Source organism: Marmota monax, unplaced genomic scaffold (genome assembly GCF_021218885.2).
Source record: "Marmota monax isolate L192 unplaced genomic scaffold, Marmota_monax_Labrador192_F-V1.1 WCK01_AAM20220418_F8-fsc00183, whole genome shotgun sequence".
NCBI lineage: Eukaryota > Metazoa > Chordata > Mammalia > Rodentia > Sciuridae > Marmota > Marmota monax.
In genome coordinates this window covers 1519547-1541238 of record NW_026694841.1, presented here as the reverse complement: position 1 = coordinate 1541238, position 21692 = coordinate 1519547, and the positions used below count along the sequence as shown (strand labels likewise).

Below are 21692 nucleotides of genomic sequence, written 5' to 3'. Positions count from 1 at the left end.
GAGAAATGAAAATATGCCTTCAAAAAGCCATTTATATCTGAATATTCACAGAAGCATTATTCACAATAGTAGAAAGTGAGAAATAATCCAAACTTCCGTTATTGGGGAAAAGTTGAACAAAACATGGCATATCCCCAAAATGGAATGCTATATAGCAATTAAAAAGGAATTAACTATGGAGAACAATTTATATGGACAAAGAGAAGATCAGTAGTTGTCTTGAATGGGGCAGCGGGCAAAGATGAATGGCTCATAGATACAGAGGGAACTTCTCAGGGGGATGAAAAGGTTTCAAAACTGAATTGTAGTGATGGTTGCAAAACCCTAAATGCACTAAGGATCACTGAGCCGTACACTTGGTGGGTAAATAACAGTCTGTAAATTACACCTTGAGAAAGCTGTCAGACACAGCCCCCACCTTCTGGGGATGTATGCGACAGTTATCGGATGAAACAATGTCATGGGAGGAAGGGTGGGAGCTGCGGAGGCCGGGCCCCGCTAAGCACTGGCCATCGTGGACCTGCATGGTGGGCACAGGGGTCACTAGGCTGTCCTGTTCAATTTTGACCATGCTCAGAATTCTCCATGACAGTGAGGTAACACTCGTCAGCGCAGGAGGGCAGAGACGCCGCCCTCCTGTGTGGTGCAGGTGGCTCTGGGGAGGCCGAGGCGCTTTCCTCAGGGCGCAGCTCTCACCTGGGGAGTAGCGCATCACGGACAGCTGCTCGTTGCCGTCCGTGTGGACGGTGACCAGGTCTTTTGTTTCTGTGTCAAACACAAACCACCTGTTAAAACAAGAGAAACAGAGAGGCAGTTTAGGGGGAAAGTCAATAAGGGCACGACAGTAGGGCAAGACCGTTAACAAGTGTCCATATCAGAAGGGCGGCACACTCCGGGTGGCTCAGTAAGAAAGCTTATTCCCAGGTTTCATCCAGAGGAGTGTCCTCTGAATACCCACGAGCCTTCTCTGAAAAGGAAGAGCACACAGCGGTCTGGAAAGACTCAGTTCTCAGCGCTATGATGTGGTCTCTCAGCATTGTGTTTTGTGTTTTGTCATTTACACACGGAAGGAGAGAGAGCCCTGCACAGGAAGACGGCCAACACCTAGTGCTGCAGCCTGTGGTCAGAGGAGTGGCCAAGGACCGCCTGCTGAGCTCACCCAGAGCTCTGGCCCCACCTGGACCAGCCGGGTGCAGGAGGAGGGGCTGGGCAGCTGGGTCAAGTCCAGCTCTTCTGTGTGCTAGGGAGCAGCCACAGGGCGGATGGGGGACAGCAAGCCTGGAAGAGAGCCAAACGGACAGGCCTTGACTTGGACTTCTCCGGCCAGTTTCCAGTGGTGACATGGGATTAGAGTTGGGGTCTCCTCTGCAGGCTTGAGTTGTGATGGACCTGGGAGTGGTTCCTACCTTCGGTAGGGACCCTGCACCCGCTTCAGGGTTGATGGACTTCAGAAAGACTGAACACTGAGGGGTGGCGGTGGGTGGGGCACCGGGCTGCGGGGCTGAAAGGCTGTGGGCTCCCCGAGGCTGTAGTTTCAACCCTGGCCACCACTGGCGTGGAGCTGCTGTGTGCTTGCCTTCCATTCAGCACTGACCACTGCCCATCAGGACCGCCTGAGGTTTGGATGCTGCTTCTCGGCTTTGATTTCTGGCATCTTGAACAACCATGTATCTTTAACATGTTATTTAACCTTAACAGAGGCCAGAAGGTAACAAATAGCAAGGCTGGGCTGACTGGAACGTGCCTTTGAAATGTCCTGTCTAAAGGACAGCATCAGAGCATCTGGCCTGGGACCAGCAACATGGGAGGGGCAGACGGAGGGGCCACGTCCTCAAGCCCACAGCGCTGCCTGTTCTGAGCATGCTCTCCCTGTGGTGCACGGGGAGGTGATGGCATTTTGTGGGAGCTCAGAGGGGGGCCTGCTGAGCTCCAGCCCCAGCTGCCTGGGAGAGTGAAACGGAAGGGGGGGGGGCGCACAAGGGCGCCGTGCAACCGCACTCTGATGACCTGTGAATGCCGTGGGACGGTCACTCTCTTTCTACCCTCCAGACAACAACGGCATCTAAGTGGTGCACTTCTCGAGGAGAAAGGATGGGAGGAAACCACCAAGTATCTCAGTGAAACCACAGTAAGTGCATGTGGGCAGCGCCCCGCCCCGCCCCGCCCCGGGTCTTCCTTCCCGTTTCAGTTACCCACGGTCAACATTGGTCTGAAAATATTAAATGGAAAATTCCAGAAATAAGCAGTTTTAAAGCATGTGCCATTCTGTGCGTGTCACCTGCCTCCTTTCTCATCAGGCAGGCACTGTGTCACCTCACGTCATCGCAGCAGAGGGGGACACGGTGCAATCAGCTGTTTCTGCAGAGATGCACCCACCTAATTCATGTTTGTTATAATTGCTCTGTTTTATTGTTGTGGTGAGGCTCTTCCTGTGCCTAACTTAGAGGTGCTGTCACGGTTTAGGACACAGGGCAGGATGCTTCACCACGGCCCCCTTCAGCCCTGTGCGACAGAGCCAGGCAGACAGTACCACCATGACTGACAGAGGAAACAAGTTCAGAAAGTTCATGTGACCGGCTCAAAGACACACACTGCCAAGTGGCAAAGCAGAGTTCCAACACAGACGTCGGAGGTGCGCGTAGATAAACACTAGCAAACCTGAACACGAGGCTCAGAATGGGCACTCTCAAAATTCTGAAAGTCCAGTTAAAAAAAAAGAAGCAGTTTTAAGTTCTGGGCGCTTTGGATTGCTTTCTCGCCTGATTCCTCCTCCTGAGCTCTCGGGCAGGCCTGGGGAGCTCCACAGACTTTGAACCTGGAGGCAGATTGGGGGGAGACTCTGGGGGGGCCTGAGGACCAGGCATTTTTATATGATTGAGGACCTATAGCTTTACAAAATGACCCCCAGTTTCAAAACAGGAAGGACCACTGCCTTAAGTTTTGAGTTTGGACTGATTCTTGGAGAGTCACTGGGAGCTGAGAAGCCGCAGTCGGGAGCTGGCTGCGTGGGGCCTGGGGGCACATGGGGCGCGAGCACAGGCCGCCTGGGGTGGGCTTACCTCCCAGTCAGTGTTCCGACCGCAACCACAGACCCTGAAGGATGAAAACCAGAAGACTGAGCTGGATCCTAAAATATTTTAAAGGAAGTGTAAATTGATGGCAGATATAGCACCACAAGCATGACACCCCCATGCCCCGCCACCCCCGTAAGCCCAGTGGCTCTATTTGGAAAGTCCTTTCTCTCCACAGAGGAGGATGGCTTCCCCCTGGATATGTGGCACATTTCTTCTTCTTCTTCTTCTTTTTTTTTTTTTTTTGTAAGTTTCTAAGTACCATAAATCTTTTTACATTTTTTAAATTAATTTTTTATTTATATATGACAGAGGAATGCATTACAATTGGCACATTTCAATGGGAAAACTCCTATCCAAGAGTCACGTCACAGTTTTATCCCTTCAGAATTTTTCCTTTTGTCTTATCCCCTCTCATATCTACAGTCATCAGATGAGAGACTAACAGGGAAATGCTCTTTTTTCTGAGCCCTAGTTTAGATTATGCTCAGTGGTCACTTGGTCAAATAGTGAGCTGTCTGGAGATAAAACCAGCTGACCCCTGCAAAGAAGCCAGGAGTGGACATGGAGGGCACAGAGATGCTCGAGGATTAACTAGAGACTCCAGAGACTGGAAAGAAGCAGCAGCTTCTGGCTTTATCCTCTAGATGCCTCTTCCTAAGTGGGAGCTCAGGCCGCCACGACCCACACGTGGACCTCAGGTTTCCCTTGGCACTTTACCATTTACAAAAGCACTTTGGTGCAGGCCATTAATCTGAGCCTCGTGACAATTGTGAGATGAAGACACTGCAGTACAGAGAAGTGACGGCTTCCTGTCCAAAGTCACAGGGCCAGTGGCCCAGGAGCTGACTTGCTGCAGGCCTCTGGCTTCCAGCTCCGGCCCCACCTTTACGATCAAGCTGAGTGGTGAAGGGGCAGGGAAGTGTAGGGACTGTCACTGCTTCCTGAGGCAGTCACGCTGATGAGACAGAGGGGAAGGCTGCCCTCTCTGAGCACCGCTGAGCCCCTCTGGCTCGTCCCTCCCATGCTCAGCTGGCTACAGTGGTCAGCAACCCATCGAACCTTTCTCTGAAAGTAGAGAGAGGAGAGCCAGACCCAGCACCTGGGGGATGCCAGCCACTCTGCAGGGCATTAAAGAATATGCTGGGGCTGTGTATATCATCAAGGGTGCAAGAACACAGGCGGTCCCTTTGACTCTCACAGTGCGGTGCTGAGGACAGAGCCTGGGGTTGGCCAGTTGGGTGTAAGTACTGTCCTGCGACTAATCAGTGACCTTGGCAAGTTATGTAACTTCTCTAAACCTCAATTTCCTAGTTGATAAAATCAGAGAGAAAAAAAATTTTCTTTTTTTTTTTAAAGAGAGCGAGAGAGAGAGAATTTTTTTTAATATTTATTTTTTAGTTATCGACAGACACATCTTTGTTTGTATGTGGTGCTGAGGATCGAACCTGGGCCGCACGCATGCCAGGCGAGCACACTACCGCTTGAGCCACATCCCCAGCCAGAGAAAAAAAATTTTCAACCTGCAGGGTGGCCGCAAGGATTAAGACAACACACATCCAGTGTCTGGCAGGCAAACAGCCAGTGCTCAAGAAATGCAGGCCTGTTTTACATGGAGGGAAAGGTATGCAATCTGCGCTCCTTTTGCAAAGTTCACAGAGATGCTGACTTTAAAACTAATGCTTTATCTTTACCATCACACTGAGAACGTAGAGACGAATTGAACTGTTCTCAGTACACCTTGGGAGCTCCTATCCAAGAGTCACGTCACAGACAGAATACGGCTTATGACATGCATCTCCAGCACTTGAGGCAGTGAGGACACTGCGCCCAAGAACCCGTGAGCAACTCGACCTGTGCTGGGAGCCATTAGCCAAGTAGGTATGACAATTTCCTTGCCAGCGTACCCCATGTTGCTGACATGTTGCAGTGACATTGAATGTAGGTGACCTTGCTCAAGGACCAAGGCAGATTAGGGTGTTCCCGGTTTTAAGATAATCGTGTTTAGGGCGTTCCCAGTTTAGGTTCCAGGTTTAAGGTTTAAGATTATTCCTGCTGGGAATAGGGCGTATCCTGCTGCCCAAGTTCCCCTTGAGTTCTCACGGGATTCAGACAGTATATTTTGGAGATAGAAGCCCAGTGGGAGTGGATTTGGGAAGAGAACGTGAATTTGGGCAGAGAAGGTGGATTTGGGCAGAGAACGTGGATTTGGGCAGAGACGGCTGGTGTGAGTTCGGGAATAAAGAGTTGCTGTTTGAATCTACAAGCTGTGTGGTGGCTCGTGATTGTGTGCCCAGCCAGACTGCGGCATTTGTGCCCAGCCAGACTGCGGCAGACCTGCTAAGAGTTCAGGGGAACGTCGGCACTGCAGGGCGAGAGCCGTCGGGGCACGTGGAGAGCAGCGCGACTCTGAAGAGCTCAGTGGGGGAGGCTGGCTTGCAAGAAAAAATGAGCAAGTTCCAGGTAAATTTCTACAAGAAAGGTGGAAATGTAGCACGCATGCTTACCTCTATGATTTTGTCCCAGACAGGCCGGTGGCCGACAGCGTCCCAGAGAGTGGCGTGCTTGTCATGCCCACAGGTCAAGAACTGAGGTTTGGAAGCATGGACGGCCAGTCCCCAGAGCTCATCAGTGTGACCCTGCAAAGAAGCAAGACACAGGAGCTTTGAGACCCCACAGTCTACAGCGGGGGTCTGCAGGGACGACGGCACGGGCCCCTTCAGTGCATCCCTCATTTGTCTCTCTGCCAAGGCCATTTCAGGGGGACACAGGAGTGACTGCCTCCTTCTGGCGCTTACTTGAATGCTCAGTTAACCATACCTGAGTGATGGGTGTGAAGTCCCCTGACAGGGTGCCCTGCAGGACGAAGTTCCTAGTCGTGCCTATGAGGATGACCTCGCCCTTCCCCTCGGCCACCGTCCGGATTGGGCCAAACTGTTCAGGAATCTGCATTGGAAAGCGTGGTGTGAAAAGATCTCAGATTTTATGAAATTGTCAGCTCAAGCATCCAAAGTCCTTGTCTATCCATCACATGGGAAGGACTCAGCCGTTTCATATACATGTGCACACACGGAGAGAGGTTAGCCACCACAGCTGTGGAGTGAACGACTGAAACCCCAAACCTTACTTTTTTATTATTTATTTTTATTAATGTTTTCTGCAGTGCTGGGATTGAACCCAGGGCCTCGCACATGCTAGGCAGGCATGCTACCACTGTGCTCCATCCCTGGTCCCAAACCTTACTGCTAAAACTATAAACAGTTTACATATCTTCAAAGAATCAGCAAAAGTCAAGTTGTTTAAAAAAAAAAAGGGTATTTTTTCTGACCCCCAAAATAATAAAGGAATATAATTGGTTAGTCTGCTCTTCACTTGTTATGACTTCTGTGGCAAGAGTTGATAAGGTCTGGAAAATAAGGACCAGTAAGAGTTGCTGTAACTTTGAAATGGCAACATTGCTCTGTTTAGTTTTGAAATCCACTATTCATACTGATGGACACCAGAAATGATCCAAATATTAAGAAAAGGATTCAAAACGCACTCATTGAGGCAATTTGCCATGAAGAGTTGAAGTTCTTGCCCTCCAGGAAGACAGGGTCTCTGGGCCAGGCAGGCCTAGCTCAGGGAGAGTGGCCCAGCTCAGGGAGAGTGGCCCAGCGCAGGGACAGTGGCCTAGCTCAGGGACAGTGGGCCACCCACATACCCTTTCTCTATCTTCCAGGCAGGCCATTGGCCTGGGCTTGGGAAAAGGTGATGGCGATCCACACAAAGAGGAGTCACAGATACCAACAGTGGCGAGTTACCTCCAATGAGGCTTCGGTGCTTCCTTTGCTGTTATAATTTAACACGGGAACATCTACGACTAGTAATACAGAGCATGTTCACTCAAGTGCCGATCAAACCTTAGCATAAAAAGTTCTCAGACTAAAACTCCACCAAGGGGGAGTGCCGGCTGATGCTCGAGGAAGGCCTCCTTGATACAGGCGATGGTCAGCAGAACCAAATCCCCCACTGCTGAACAGTGCCTTGTCACATGCTGTACTACGCAGGCCTTGTGCGCTCTGACTTAGAAGCTGGAACAGTGCTGCAGCATGTCCCTCTACACTAGGGACGCAGAGCATCACCCGTTAGATCGACAGCAATTTTCCCTTCTGTCTGCTCATAATTTCCTGGAACCCTGGGGGGAAAACTCTTGTGTGTAGAGGAATACTAAATTTCCTGCCTCTGGCTTCCAGGAAGGCAGGGTGGCTCCTAGGTAACCTGGAGGTGAAGCAGGTCTCCTAAGCAGCTGGAGTGCTACAGAGCCTGTTGGCCCTGAGCTGAGAGCCAGGCACAAAGTAGATACTCAATAAACCTAAGTGCAGAATGATAATGTTGGCAAAGTAACAGGCTGGAAATTAGTAAAAGGCAGGAAAGACTTGAATGACAAATCAAAATGTGGGTTATAGTCCCCTGTAAAATTAAATTGGCCCTATTAGGAAAACACTGTAAATATGAAGTGTCCATTAGCCTCAAATTTTTATCAATTTAAGTTTATTTTAGTTGTACTTTAATTGCCTCCACAATTGTAACAAAACACGTTGTTTCCATATAATTCCATCTAAACAATTTTTAAAACTGTAAGTTAAGGATTCTAAACTAACAAGGAAATGAGTCAGAAAAACAGTTTAAGGTTAAAGCGAGTCTGTAGCAGCCTGCCGACTCACCTCAGTTTTATGAAGTTTTTGATAGTTTCCATTCCAAGAAACGAGCTTCCGGTCTTTCCCTCCTCCGGACACCAGCGTGCCGTCTCTCAGCATGCAAAGCGCAAAAATGCCGCCCTCGTGGGCCCCTTGGACGGCGTGGCTTATGCGGTTGGTACCTAGACACGCAGGAGACCCCGTTAGCGTGTTCACAGGCTTGCCTAGTCCATCCTCCAGTCTCACTTCACTTGGGCTGAGAGGGTGGGGTGGTGAGTTCAACTCTACAAAGGACTCAATTTCTAGAAGCTCACAGTGCTCCAGCGAGCCTCAGCGGACTCCTCTGTGATGAGGGAAAGGTGCACGCTGTGGCCGGGAGCGTGGCCCGTGTTCGTGCCCACGCCTTCCCCAGAGTGAGCTGCGGGCTGGGCCAGGTGCCTGCTCCTTTCCTCAGGTCGACCTTGGGGAACAGGCCACTGCTCCCCCACAGGACTGTTCCAAGGATTAAGCAAGCAGTGCCTCAAGCACCAGGAGCCGGGGTGTCTACAAGTCACCTCGTTCTGAAGGCCCACTGGGGGTCCGTCTCCACCTCACCCCGACCTCAACTCTCCGATCCCTGAACTGGGGTGACGTATTTTCCTGGCCGTGGTAAGTGTCCCCAAGTCGCCTGCCCTGAACTGAGCACATCTTTCCAGAGTGAATCTCTTGTCCCCAGCGGCTCGCAGTAGCAGGGGCAGCAGCAGGGATCTGGCTCTGGCTCCCCGAGAGCAGCTCACACACTGCTAGTTGTAGCAATTAAGAGACGTCTGCCCAAGGCTGTGTGAACCAGGAAAGTTACCTAACTATTTTCTAGCTATGCGGCCATTATAACTTCATCGCTATAGCTTGTTAACAGATCTCCTAATAACGTATTAAATCCTTCAAGGCACCTCGGTCCTAAAGACCCTTTAGGGTGGTACACTTAACTTACCACTCTCCAGCTTTCTTCCGTTCCAGTTTTATGGTTTCAGGACACACGCGCGCGCACACACACACACACACACACACACACACCCTGGAATTTAACAGTAACTCTGTGGATCATATCAACAGACAGTTCTTATAGAAGTCATCCTTGAAGTCTTGCTTATTACCAAAGCATTGGCACTGTTACCTTTTCCCCATACTAAGATGTTGCCACTGGAATCTCCAGTAATGGTGTCACCGTTTTCAGAAAACGTCACGCAGAGGACAAACTTTGGCTTTTCCTGTTTCTGCAGAATGTAGTAAATACATACATATGTGTATTGAATCAGGACAGCCTTTCCTGTGGTCTCGAGAGCTGGAGCCACAGCAATCCCCTGTGGCTTTCATTTTTATCCACCCTTACGTAACTACGCTGCTCCAAGAGGAGGAGAGACTCTGGGGCTCCAAATGGCGGGGGAATCCTGAGGTTGCACAGTCGAGCAGAAGGGGTGCTGGCGGGGACTAGGGGCGGGCCGTGTTGTCTTGACCACAGAATAAGAAGCAGAACCCCACACCAGAACAAAGGACCCTCTAAACAGCCCAGGAGAAGGTCCCTGCATGCTCTCCCGGCTGACAGAAGGCGCACACGCCTCCGGCACCCTTCACGAGACGGCCGCCCCCACGCACCCTCTGGCCTGCGCCGTCCCAGCTCCTCGCCGGGGCCTGCTCCCTGCCCTGGTCACTGCGTTACCAGTGAGGCCCACAAGCACAAGCGGCTCCTGTCTAGGTGAGGGGTCCTAGAGCATGATGTGCCACCACACCCCCAGGTGCACTCCAGACTGGGACACTTCAGCGCCCCCCTAAAGCCCAGTTGATCACATGCACCTCCCAGGGGAAAACTAAACAAAAGACGTAACTTTACCTCAAACAATCCTTGCTTCTTATTGAGGGAGTTTCCTTCAAGTGTCCAAAAGTAGAGATGTGATTTTCCACAGGTGACTATGACATTGGTGTCCGTGGGGTGGAAATCCGCAGCAAACACAGCTTCATTAGAACACTTGAGGGGAAACAGGGCAATCAGACACCTGGAATCTCCTAAGACAATTTTCTCTTAAGAATATAAACCTGAACTACCAATAAACAACTCATTCCAGCCAAGCACGATGCCTTTTGAGTTTCCCACTGAATTCACCCTGTATGAAGTGGTACTGGCCACGCGCCTTGACCACCCCCTCGCCTGACCCCCGCTGGCTGGGGAGCTCAGGGCAGCGAACCGCGCAGGGCAGGAGGGGCTGCAGTGCCCATGCTGATCTCCCAGGCCTGGCGCATGGCAAGGTGCTGAGCTCTAGGCCTCATCCCCACCCGTGAGGGGAACTCCAGAGAAGGGTGGGAATCTGGATTCCCACAGCCCCACTCTCCTGGCTGCCCTGACCCCTTCCTGTTCCTGGGCCTCTGCCTGAGGCTCAGTCTGGGGTCCACTGTGCTGGGTCTGGGTCTTTGGCGATTATTTCATTACCTCTCAACTGCTCTCCTGGCCTCTAGGGCTGCGCTCGGCCTGCTAAGCCTGGCCTTGCTAGGAATTCAGTTGTATGTCCTTGAACCTGGATGAAAACTTGCTTCTGATCCCTTCCCACCTAGCAACATGGCAAGGACACCCAGGATTCCTGACGAGGACACTGGACGGCAGGGCTCCAGCGTGATAGGAAGCACGCCTGACCAGAGCACAGGATCTGCCTCCCGGACACACAAGAGATGGCTGGGTGTGAAAGGTCAGCGGGGGTGACCCCAGTGTCAGGAGAGCGAGGTATCCAGCGGTCACCTTGGTGTGAGACAAGTGATGCTATCTGATGTCTCTAATGTCAGGTAAGTTCGGTTATCTAAGGCTAATAGATGCCAAGATGAGAAATCCAAAGTCAGTTCTATAACAATAGGGATCCAATGATGATCTCAACAGGATGAAAACATAAGGAGCTTCAGGAACATTACGTTGACATTCTGGGTAAAATGGATTCAAGGCAGTGAAAGAAGGCCAAAGTGGACCACTGCAGGGAGAACCCCAGGAGGGATCTGATTGGCCTCAAGTCCCCCCAGAGTCTGTTCAGCTTGGGAGGTGCCTGGGCTGGGGCAGTGCCTGGAGCTTGGGTGCTGGCTGCCTCATCTGGCAGCAGAGGCTGCTGCAGCTCCCTCACTAGGGAGTGAAACAAAAAATGAACAAAGAAATAACTGTGACAGCACTCAGGATCAGGTCCTGCCAGGGGACAGGGTGGGGCCACAAGACCTCAAGGGGAAGGAGCCACACTGGGGCAGGGTGGGGCAGGGGCAGCTGCTGAGGGGCTGAGGTTGTGCCAGGGCCCGCGTGGGGAGTCGCGCTGGGGCTTGAGTGAGACCTTCGCGTCGGCCAGCCGCTCTTCTTTCTGCCAGTCCCACAGGGACAGTACGTGGTCATTGGAGTCGTCCACAGCGCAGAGGTTGCTTCCTCCGTTCTGGAAGGGAAAGCTGTTCATAGCAAGACTTCATTGAGAGTAAACTGGGATGCGCACGATTTTAGTAAAAACTGCTACTCTAGTCACCGTTCTTCACCCGCTGCTTCTGGGACCCGCATCCCTGGCCAGACGGGGAGCGTAGGTGAGCCTGGGCTCCCGAGGGGCAGAGTGGGAGGGCCGGGGTCAGAGGCAGCTTCTCATCCAGGCTCCAGGAAAGTCTGCCCAGAGGGCTCAGGGCAGCTCCTGGAGGAGACAGTGCCCTCGGCGGCAGGTCCCGGGGTCTGTCACAGCTGTGGCTGTGAACATGTGTGGGTATGTGTGTGTGCATGTGTGTGCATGTGTGTGAGCTGGATGAAGAAGCGTGGATCGGCTGGGCCAGCACACCCTGAGGGAGCCGGGAAGCCTTGAGGCCCCCTCCAACCTGTTTGCACACAGGCAACGGGGCCAGTGGAAGCCACCTGCCAAGGCAGCAGGTGACGTTCAAGGCCAGAGCAGGAAGGCTGCCTTGAAGAACATGAGGACAAATATGGGGGTGGGGGCTATTTCCTTTACCACGCCCACATGGCTAAAGCGTACGACTGGAAGAGTGTCCCTGATGAGGGGACCTGGGAAGCCAGAAGGTCCCAGAGTGCGAATCTGCACCTGCACAGGCGGTAAGCCCCCCACTCCAGCCTGGGGGCTCCCCCTGAGGCCCGAGGCCACAACACCACGGGCTTCATACTTACAGATTTTGAGAATGCAATACAGGTGACAGCTCGGTCAAAGAAGCCTATCCCGATGACATGCAGCGTGTTCAATGTCACAGAATCCCAGATGCGCACATGTGGGGGCAGTTGCTGTTATGAACAAATGATGCCATCAGTCCCGTCAACTGACCTGTCCCTCTTCACCTTGAAGCTACACGATCACCCGGGAAGCAACTGCGATTTTGTCAAAAACCAAAGATTTTTTTCCCTGCATTTGAGGAGCTGCCTCTGAATGAGACAAGACATCCCAGTGGCCACAGGGGGGCCTGGGCTCTGTGGCCAGCTCAACACTAGAAGTCCACCGAGTTTTAAAACTTGACTTGGCAGCTCTTGACAACCATACCAAGGACCTGACTGTGCAATGTGCATATCTGGATGTGTCATAACTTTAGAAATGAAAAAGGATAAGGAAAAGGGCATCGCATATGAGGGTTATTTTTATTTTTAATAGGGTCTCACTATGTTGACTAGGCTCAAACTCCTCCTGCTTCAGCCTCCAAAGTAGCTGGGGCTGCAGGCCCCCCCTTTCTCCTGGCTCAGGGTTCTCCTTTTAAAGTCCATTCGGTTGCTAAGGCACAAGTATGTCTAAGTTCATCCAAATGGTCACCACCAAATAGTGATAAGAGTTTGACATGCCTGGGCTCAACAGGAGCAAATCAGGCTATTGATTATGCATAAATAAAACTTAGGGTTGTCATAACTCGCTCAAAACCCTCTCAACTGTGACCAGGGTTATTTATACTAACTTCTCTCTTCCGTATAGAAGAAAGCATTGTAGAGCAACCTGCCGATTTGTTACCAAGGCAGGGCACTGTCTCTGGTGGTCAGAAGCATTAGGTGAACCGGGTTCTGGTCCGGCCTTATCTCTGAGTAGTTGGGTGTCTGCACGGTCCTCCAGGGTAAACTGGATGAGCTCAGGGAACTACACCATTTTCTCAGGTTCTAAAAGTTCTGACTCAATTTCAATGCCAGAACTGAAATACAACATCAAGCCACCAGAGGGCAGAACAAAGGGTCACTACTCATTTCAAAGAAATGTTCAAGGCTGTGTAAAAACAAAAAAAGATGAGCGCCTGTTCCATTTATGTGAATTTGCATAACCGGAGTCTGATTTCCACTATCCCTATTAATTCTTTTCAAGTGTAGAGTTTTAATGGAAAACAGCACACAGTTAATGTTTAAAATTCAATGTTATTAAAATGTTTCCTAGAATACAGTCACCTTCATTCTTTCTGAGAGAAAACTCATTGATAAGAACAAAAGTACTGAATGTGGTTATTTTAGTAACAGGTCACACAAATATGAGCCTTATTTGTGATACCTCTGTGAACAAGGTATCGCATGCCACAGGAGTTTTTGGTAAGACATGACAGTCACCAGATGGAAACACTGTCATTCTCTATTAACTCGTGCTGGCTTTCTCTCACTGACCTGCCTGACCGCAGGACATCCCACACCCAACTGACTGTTCATTATGGCTTTAACCTTACACATCAAACAGGCACCTGCAATTTCAAAGCTTATCGTGTGTGCAAGTAGGTATGTTCAGAATTGTGAAGTCTTAGGCAAGAACACGCTGCTTTTTAAGTCCACAGCGAGACAGTGAGTGGCAGTAAGCAATCCTGGTGAGGGAGTCAGCTGTTCAGATCCAAGCGGGGGACGCCATCAGCAGTGTTTTCAGGAAATAATAATAAGAACAGATAGTACAACTTACTTTTCCATCCTTAGACGTGCCTGCGACTTGTCCTGTTGCTATAGTGATCCTATCGGGGTGAACTGCTAGGCTGAAAAGAGGATATTTATAAGACACCAGCCCTTAAAGGTGGGCCTTGCTCTTCCCTGGCCAAGTGCAATCTAGTCAAACATTTAAACATAAGAAACACAAGGCCTGACTTCTTAGAAGGCACAATGAGCCCCCGAACCCCAACCTCCGTGGACAGTGAGTGCCCACTTCATTTCATCTTCAGTCTCGAATTTCTCCTGGAGAACTTTCAAACTCAAGGCAAAAGCATCCTTTGCTGGGAAAATAAACATTTTAACCTGCGAACCACTTAATTAGCCTCTACCCTTTGTTAAGAAGTCACTGGAGAATGTTAAATAGGAAAGGCACCTCATCTGTGCCAATGGGATTTTTTTTTTCATTGACCAGGACAAACACATATATGCTACATGTATTTATTCATTCCAAACTTCCAGGAATGATATTCTTACCAAAAGCTGTAGACAAATTGGGGAAAGAGTAGACCAGCCATAAACACGAGGCAAATAGCCATTGTGTGCAACGTGTTAAGAAGCCATGTGGGCAGGCCTGCAGGGCCATTGGCTGAGGTCACTGGCTGGTTAGACTCTGTGCCCGAGGATGGACAGCTAGACCTGGAGGGGGTCAGCAGGCCAGGTGCTAGCAGTGAACATGCCCAGAGTAGAGCTCGGCTGGAGCCTGCTTGTGGCTCCCTTCCTTCCCTGGGGCTCACATCCCAACACTGACCTTCCTGCTAATGCCACCTCCAGCTTTTGAGGACTCACCACTTCACGTCGTCATTATGGCCCGAGTAATGCCTCTGCAGCTGCTCCTCCACGTTGTACAGCACCACCACCGAGGCGATGAAATACACCGTCTCCCCTGTCGGGAGCAGGTACAGGTTGTTCCGACAGTCTCGCCCCCGGTACCCGTAGCTGTGTGTGCGTCAAGGTAAACATGGCTTTCCTTTGAGAGCAGGCACATCAGCAGCTTTATGATCCAAACAGGGTAACCTGCAAACCCTCACTGTCCAATATGTGGCTGTATCAAGTTGGGCATGGTCACTGATGCAATGTGAATGCAAATTTTTAATAATACAAAAATTAGTTCTGTTTTATCGAGTCAATTATGAGGCTAGGAACTGAATCTTTTACTAAAAAAAAAAAAAAACCTTAAAAACATGATAAATGTATTCATAAAAAGGTACAGATCATACGTACACACACACACACGCACACACACCCATGCATACACAAAATGTTTAGGTCTTCCTGGCCCCAGCTCTTTGGGGCTAATTATCCTTGTTAAAATTTTGACACGTGTACTTTTAAACCTTGAAAACTGGGGCTGGGGCTGGGGCTGGGGCTCAGCAGTAGCGTATTTACCTGGCATTGTGAGGCACTGGGTTCGATTCTCAGCACCACATATAAATAAATAAAATAAAGGTCTATCAACAACTAAAAAAATATTTAAAAAAATAACCTTGAAAACTATTTTGAGTGTAAAACCTCACTTGAACTTGGCTGTAAAAATAGCCTGGCAAAAAAAAAATACCATTTATTTGAAGCAAATTTTACTGTTTTACATCTTCTGAAATATGAATAAGAAGTGGGCTGGATAAAGGTGTTTTGAATCAACCACTTAATACACCACTATTGACTTAGAGAAGAGATGGATCTCTTCAATGACATGGGACAAGACAGATTCCAAATGGGGGCAGCCAAACGCTTTAACATGTGAATCTAAAACAATAACAACAACAACAACAAAATTTCTTTTCAGGAGAAATTTGGGTACAGATGATAAAATATGATTTCCTAATCTGAAACAGCCATTGTTCTAAATGAAGTCACCACACCTTCAGTTTAAGCCATTGGCTTACAATTTGTCCCAGGGCTTGGCAGTGAACAGGTGACAGATAAGCGTTTGCTTGAGGTGGCGGAGGGCTCTTCCTCTCTGCAGCCTGAGAGGAGCATGGCAGCCTTCCTCTAAAGTGAGAGATGAGTGGCTGAATCAGTGGAGAGAAGAAGCCAGCGGCCACCCCACCTTCCCAAGCGCGCTCCTCGTCCCTGGCTGCGTCCCTGGAAGCACACTTTTCCAAACTTCAGTGTTCTATTCCAAGAACATTAGTGACAGGGCAGGGTCAGACAGTGGCACCCTAGACCTTGGTGGGAGAGCATCCTATTTTAAGAAAGCTGATTGCATTCCTGCTGCACCTGGCTCTAAGAAGCCTCGGGGTTCACTCCATTCAGTGTGCAGGTGTGCTTATTCTTCCACGTCTCCTCAAGCCCTCGGTATTGGCCTTGAACTTGGGCTCCTCACAATGGCCACGTTCCCACTTGGCTGAGGGGAGAGTGCAGGTCCTTCTCCCGGGAGATCCCCTTTGTTTGGGTCTAAGCCGTGTTGCCAGCGGGGTCTGGTCATTTTGGACAGCCCATCCCACTTTCTCATTCATGAGCTCCGTATTTTCTGGCATTTTTGTGGCTGTTTCCTGGTGAATTCTCAGAGCTCCTGGCCTTTCCACAGTCCTAGCAGGGTTTACCAAGGACGTGACAGCTGCTGTGAAGAGTGACCAGCTCCTTCATTCTCACCAGAATCCAGATTCTCTCTGTTTTTAAGCATTTTCACTAAGCTTGTTTCTTGATGTGTTTTTAACTAACCAAAGTTAGCTTTTTTTGGAAAGACTGAAATTCGGGCCATAAACTAATGATCCATCTTCCTGCCTCCCCCAAATATATTCATACACTCATGTAACCTTTTAATATTTTCAAGAAAACAATGTCTATGTATTGGAGCAAGAACCACAAACCACGAGTCAGTTCAGCCCCACGTTAACAGCTCCTCTAGAGGATGTTAGGATGCTGTCCTGGGTAGTAACGTAAGGCCATGTTTGTAAAATTAATCTTTTAAAAATTGAGAGTAAAATATTTTTTCAAAAACTCAAGAGGACTTATAGTCTGTGAAATTTTGCAACTAGACTTCAAGCACTCATGGCTGCTCACCTGGTGTGAGACCTAGTCAACGAGTAAAGGATACACCCATTCCAGCTTCAGCCTCTTGGTGGGGAGTTCAGCTTTTGCTTCCAAATTGTAAGCGTCCACTTGATCTTTGGGCATGTACATGGTAACAGGGCGTCCGCGAAGAAACATTTTCACATATCCTTCCTCTACAAAAAGAACAAAGATGTCAGTAAGACCCCCCAGTGCACCTGAAAACAAATGTCATATTCTCTCTAGCTTGTCGCTGCAGAAGTGAAAACTTCACCCATATGCCATTTCTAATCACTATCCCAGGGAAAAGTAGCTGACACAGAAAATTAAATGGCTAGAAATAAAAAAAATTTTTTTTGATATTCTGCTTACTTAGGTACGTGTGTGTCACGTACCTAATATGCAAGAAATCCTAAGAGGCAGAAAGAACTAGATGCTGACAGCTATTCGGGCCACTTCAGGGTTCACACCTCTCTCTCTCCAGGAGGGGAAAGGAGCCACCTAATTTCCTACTGAGTTCAATGTGTATAAATCCCAATGTATCAATATTTAAGTTGGTTTGCTATATCAAAGTATAAAAACAAGCCTTCATCTATCTTTCACATGGACAGATTCTTTCAAATGTGAAGCACACAGAATCAGCAGGAGGAGCGCATGCAAGGTGACGTGATAAGGGAAATGCTCCAGGAGATGCTGGAAAACAGAAGATCCACGAGAGGGAGACCAGGAAGCAGAACTTTCTAGAGTGAATACTTCTATTAAAATAACTTGATATACTAAAAATTTATAGGGGTGAAGTGAAAACCTGGGGCAACCTCTGGTCCATAAACAAGCCAGCGTGGGGTGTTCTGTCTAGATTTCCCGGACACAGCAGGAGCAGAGGAGGTGTTCCCTGAGCTTTTGATGAATTCAGCTCAGAGTCAGCGAGGCTCCACTGCACACAAGGGACCCAGGCTTAATGACATTTAAACCAGGCCATTGGAACCAGCGCTGTCTGTCCATAACCCAACAGAAAACCATTCGCAGAGAGGAAACTGGTGAGGAACATCATGGAGTAATTACAGTACTGTGAGTGCCACAATCACAAATTAGTTTCGTAAGTCTTATTCCTAAGGATTTTCAAACAATGCCACATGCAATATTATTAAAAAATGAAGAGGCGTGATCTATGTTATTATGTGCATGTGCTCTAGAGTCTAAAGGCATGCGTGTGATGATCTCCACTCTGTGTGCTCAGCTTGACTCTAAGTAAGAGCTTCAAACGTGCCCACCCTGCACAGGCTGAGCCTGCGCTCCACCAATCCTCCTGTTAGAATGCTCCCCACGCCGGCTGGGCTGTGGCTCAGTGGTAGAGCACTTGCCTGGCATGCATAAGGCACTGGGTCCAATCCTCAGCACCACATAAGAAAATTAAAAAAAAAAAAAAGAATGTTCCCCACGTGGCTGCTGCTGCCCTCCCTGTGCTGGGAGCTGCCCATCTGAGGCCATGCCATTCAAGGCTCTCTCATGGCCCCGGGGGTCGTCATCTATATTGCCACCAAACCCATCCTGGGCCAAGCTGGATGTCACCTGGCACTTCCTCCATGCAGTCCTGTGCCTGCCATCTTGTGTGTGCGGTGCTGGGCATGGAGCCCAGGCCCGCCGCAGGCCAGGCCAGTGCTCTGCCACTGAGCCACATCTCAGCCCTCTGCCTGCCCTCTGACTTGCCGGACCAGGCAGGTCTAACAGCCCTACTGGGTGCCACCTTACCCAAGGTCCTGGCCACAGTGCCACAGGGACTTTCCTGTCTGGCCACAAATCTGTGCCTTATGCCCCATCCGCTGCTGAGCTCCTCTCGAGCCCGAGCGCCACCCAAAACTCAGCGCCCCACACTGAGTGGTGACCACGAGTGAGGGCTCTCAAAGCCCAGCAGCCAACGCTAGTGGGAAGGGAAGCAGGAGTGATGGCATTAAAGTCAAGCAAAAAGTGACTCCACTGGCTCTCTAGGCTGTGAATGATCTGCCTGTGCACTCACAGGACACGGCTGACACAGGGCCACCGAGGGCACGCGGTCCACCTAGGTGAAGCCTACAGTGTGAGCTGTCGTCACATGCTGGCTCAGCACTGGTGGCCCAGGTGTGGCTATTTGTACAGTGGCCCAGATGTCCTACGTCTAAAGCCAAAATGCAGCGAGGGAAAGCAATGCTTTTCTCAGGCTGGTTAGGATGACCACGTGCAATCACAACCCGGCAGGCACGAGTGGGCAGAGGCCAGCAGCAGTGCGGGGTCCGTGCAAAACAGTGGGACATCCAGGGCTGCCCTATAGCTCTCTTCAGGTTGATGGAGACTTTAAGAATTCCTATAATCAGCCAATAATCAGGCAAGATCCAAATCACAGCTGCTTATTAAAGGCCACCCGAGGAACTGCTCAGGGATGCTTCCACGAGAAATGAACGGGGTGTTTGCGTCGCAGAAGCGTTTTCATACAAGGAGGGTCTGCCTGTATGAAAGCGGACTCTGGAGCCGGGGTAGCAGCCTTGCTCAGAGAGCTATGGGCTCGGAATGCTGCCTACCTTTGCAGTGCGTCACCCGGCGCTTCCCTTGTGATTTCGGAGACAGAGACTGAAGGGCTAGATAAAGAGACGTGGGTGCTGCAAGTGTGGCCGGCCTGCCTGCGGGGGCGCTGGCTAACTAGCTGGCAGGAGCTGCCCGGCCTCCCGCGGGACATGGGGACATTTGGGGGGCTCTGACAAGGCGCTTGAGGTGTGGGCCTGAGAGTTTGGGCAGTCACCTTCTCAGTGAGTGACCTCCTGCTTCCTGAAAATGGAATGAGACTAGAGCTCGTGCTGAGGGACACAAAGCTGCCTTCTGGGTTTTAATCTAGAATTTGAGGGGGAAAAACTGGAGACATTAGCATTACATGAACTTAACCAGCTACGCACCTGAAAAATTTGTTTTGCATTTTAAATACGCTTTAAAATAAGACTAAAATGCTAAAAGCCCCAGCATTTACCTTATTACAAAGTGTGCTTTAAAAAGACACATGGAAAGGTACACATGAACTATTAGTTTGCAGTTTAGGAAACCATAGGCAGAAAAAGTAAGGCTACTTTTAGACAAAGTTACAGAACTCAACGCACCAGAAACCTTCTCTGGGAGAGAAATGCGCATGTGGACAGAAGCCCAGTTAGTAAGGGAAAATGAAAGGCCAGAAGTCTTTGCCCTAGAGGTTCTAATGCACATACGCGGTGGCACACCACTCTGAGCTCTTTCCTGGCGTGTCTTAGATGGGTTTTAGAGCGGGCAGGTGAGGGTCCAGCCCTGTGACTGCTGGATGACGATCCTGCTGTTCTCTGAGCGCGTGGCTGTACACCAGGCTGCCCGTTACCACTAGTCCCCAAATACCAGGACCACCTGACCCCGAGACAGCTACTGCTTATCTGCCCCTCGGTCAAGATCCACATTATAGCCACTTATTAAGGCCGACCAAGGGAGGGAGGGACACCCATACAAAAATTAAATCAGACTTACCTGCACTGAACACGGGCTCCCTGGGTTTGCTGTGGAAATAAACCAAAAACATCTTTTAAAAGGTGCCTGGGTGTTTGGTCTTATTCCCTGACCCACCCTCAGCCCACACCGCAGGGGTGGACCTCGGGAAAGCCATGCAATGATGTGCGTTAATAAGAACAGCAAAACCAGCGTGGTCGCAAACGGAACACAGGTAACAAAATGTCCAAAACTAGGTACAAGACGTTGGAACTGTCTGTCACCAAGCTGTGCTACTCCTGAGAGGAGGGGAACATTCAAGGACGGCTCTATTGAATGTGTGAAATGGTTCCTCTTCTCCACGCTCTTCCGACAGACCTAAAGACCTAATTTAAAGCTACAACTTCCTGATGAGAGACCTGTGGGTGTGCTCTTCTCCTGGGCAGATGATCGTTCTGAGGAAGACAGGAGGGAGGCCAGAGGCACGTCATGTGAGACGTGGGGGAACTGACCCCAGCTGCCCAGCTGACCCCACCAAGCAGGCTGAACCCACCTGTGTCTGCACCTGCGGATCAAGTCTCTCAGGAGTTGGAGGGGCGGGCCTCTGAAGGACCAACGTCACTTGCAGGGCTAGAGTTCCACCAGCAAAACTTCCACTACAGACCCTCGGACACCACAGCAGAGTGGGGCCACTGCTCAGGCCCCGACAGGTCAGCCACTGGCAAGGACAGTACTACCTCCACTCCAGACAAGGTCAGGGTGCTGCTGTGGTCTCCATTGTGATGGTGTCAGGACTCGTGGGATCTTTAAGGGACAGTGAGATCATGAGGGCACCACCCTCATGAATGGATTCTTGTCTTTCGAGAGCCTGGATTAGGTGTCCCAGAGTGAGCCAGGGCTCTCAGGACTGGGCCAGTTACCTCAAAAGAGGACTATTATGAACCAAGGTCACTCAGGGTCTCGGCCTCTTCTGTGCATGCTCCCACCATGAATGTGGCGGCTGTGTTAGGACCCTGCCAGATGTGACTGCCCCATCCTGAACTTTTCACAACCATAAGCCAAAATAAACCTCTTTTCTTTATAGAGTACTCGGCCTCTGGTGCTTATGGAAACCCAAAACTGAGGCAGATGCAGATGCTCAGGGAAGGCAACTATTTCTTTCCTCATAATGATCCCAAAGGTAGAAAGATGCAAAAGCCACGAGCACAGACATAAACAACTGGGACATTTTCTAAAATGCAAAAACTCAATTAGGGATTACGCTCATCTGAGAAAGAGAAAATCCATGGGGGAACTTGACCCCCCAAACAGGGAACCCGCAGACCCCTGGTGCTGTGCTCCAAGAGCCAGGCAGAAGACCGCTCTGCCCATCTTCTCGCTCATTCTCTTTCTTGCAGTACAGGGATGGAACCCAGGGGCACTCCAACACTGAGCCGCACCCCCAGTCCTTTATTTTGAGATAGGGTCTAGCTAAATTTCCTGGTCTGGCCTTGAACTTGTGACCCTTCTGCCTCAGCCTCCCGAGTAGCTGGGATGACAGGTGTGAGTCACTATGCCTGGCCTTGAGAAATT

The 21692-nt window shown here is 50.1% G+C and overlaps 1 protein-coding gene across 4 annotated transcripts in view; it reads right to left on the bottom strand.

The window, feature by feature from the left end:
- Nucleotides 1–21692, bottom strand: part of Eml1 (EMAP like 1) — a 118432-nt gene that overhangs the window by 14444 nt on the left and 82296 nt on the right. For 2 of the 4 annotated variants that reach the window (XM_046426286.2, XM_046426287.2), the window contains exons 5-18: nt 20163–20191; nt 19205–19261; nt 16699–16828; nt 14448–14597; nt 13639–13708; nt 11904–12014; nt 11083–11178; nt 9618–9752; nt 8904–9003; nt 7778–7932; nt 5892–6017; nt 5579–5710; nt 3060–3127; nt 697–785 (exon numbers count right to left, since the gene is read on the bottom strand). In XM_046426286.2, coding sequence (XP_046282242.1) covers nt 697–785; nt 3060–3127; nt 5579–5710; nt 5892–6017; nt 7778–7932; nt 8904–9003; nt 9618–9752; nt 11083–11178; nt 11904–12014; nt 13639–13708; nt 14448–14597; nt 16699–16828; nt 19205–19261; nt 20163–20191 — 1448 coding nt within the window. The remainder of the gene's footprint in view (nt 1–696; nt 786–3059; nt 3128–5578; nt 5711–5891; nt 6018–7777; nt 7933–8903; nt 9004–9617; nt 9753–11082; nt 11179–11903; nt 12015–13638; nt 13709–14447; nt 14598–16698; nt 16829–19204; nt 19262–20162; nt 20192–21692) is intronic. The other 2 variants (XM_046426288.2, XM_046426289.2) reach the window with 1 other exon arrangement.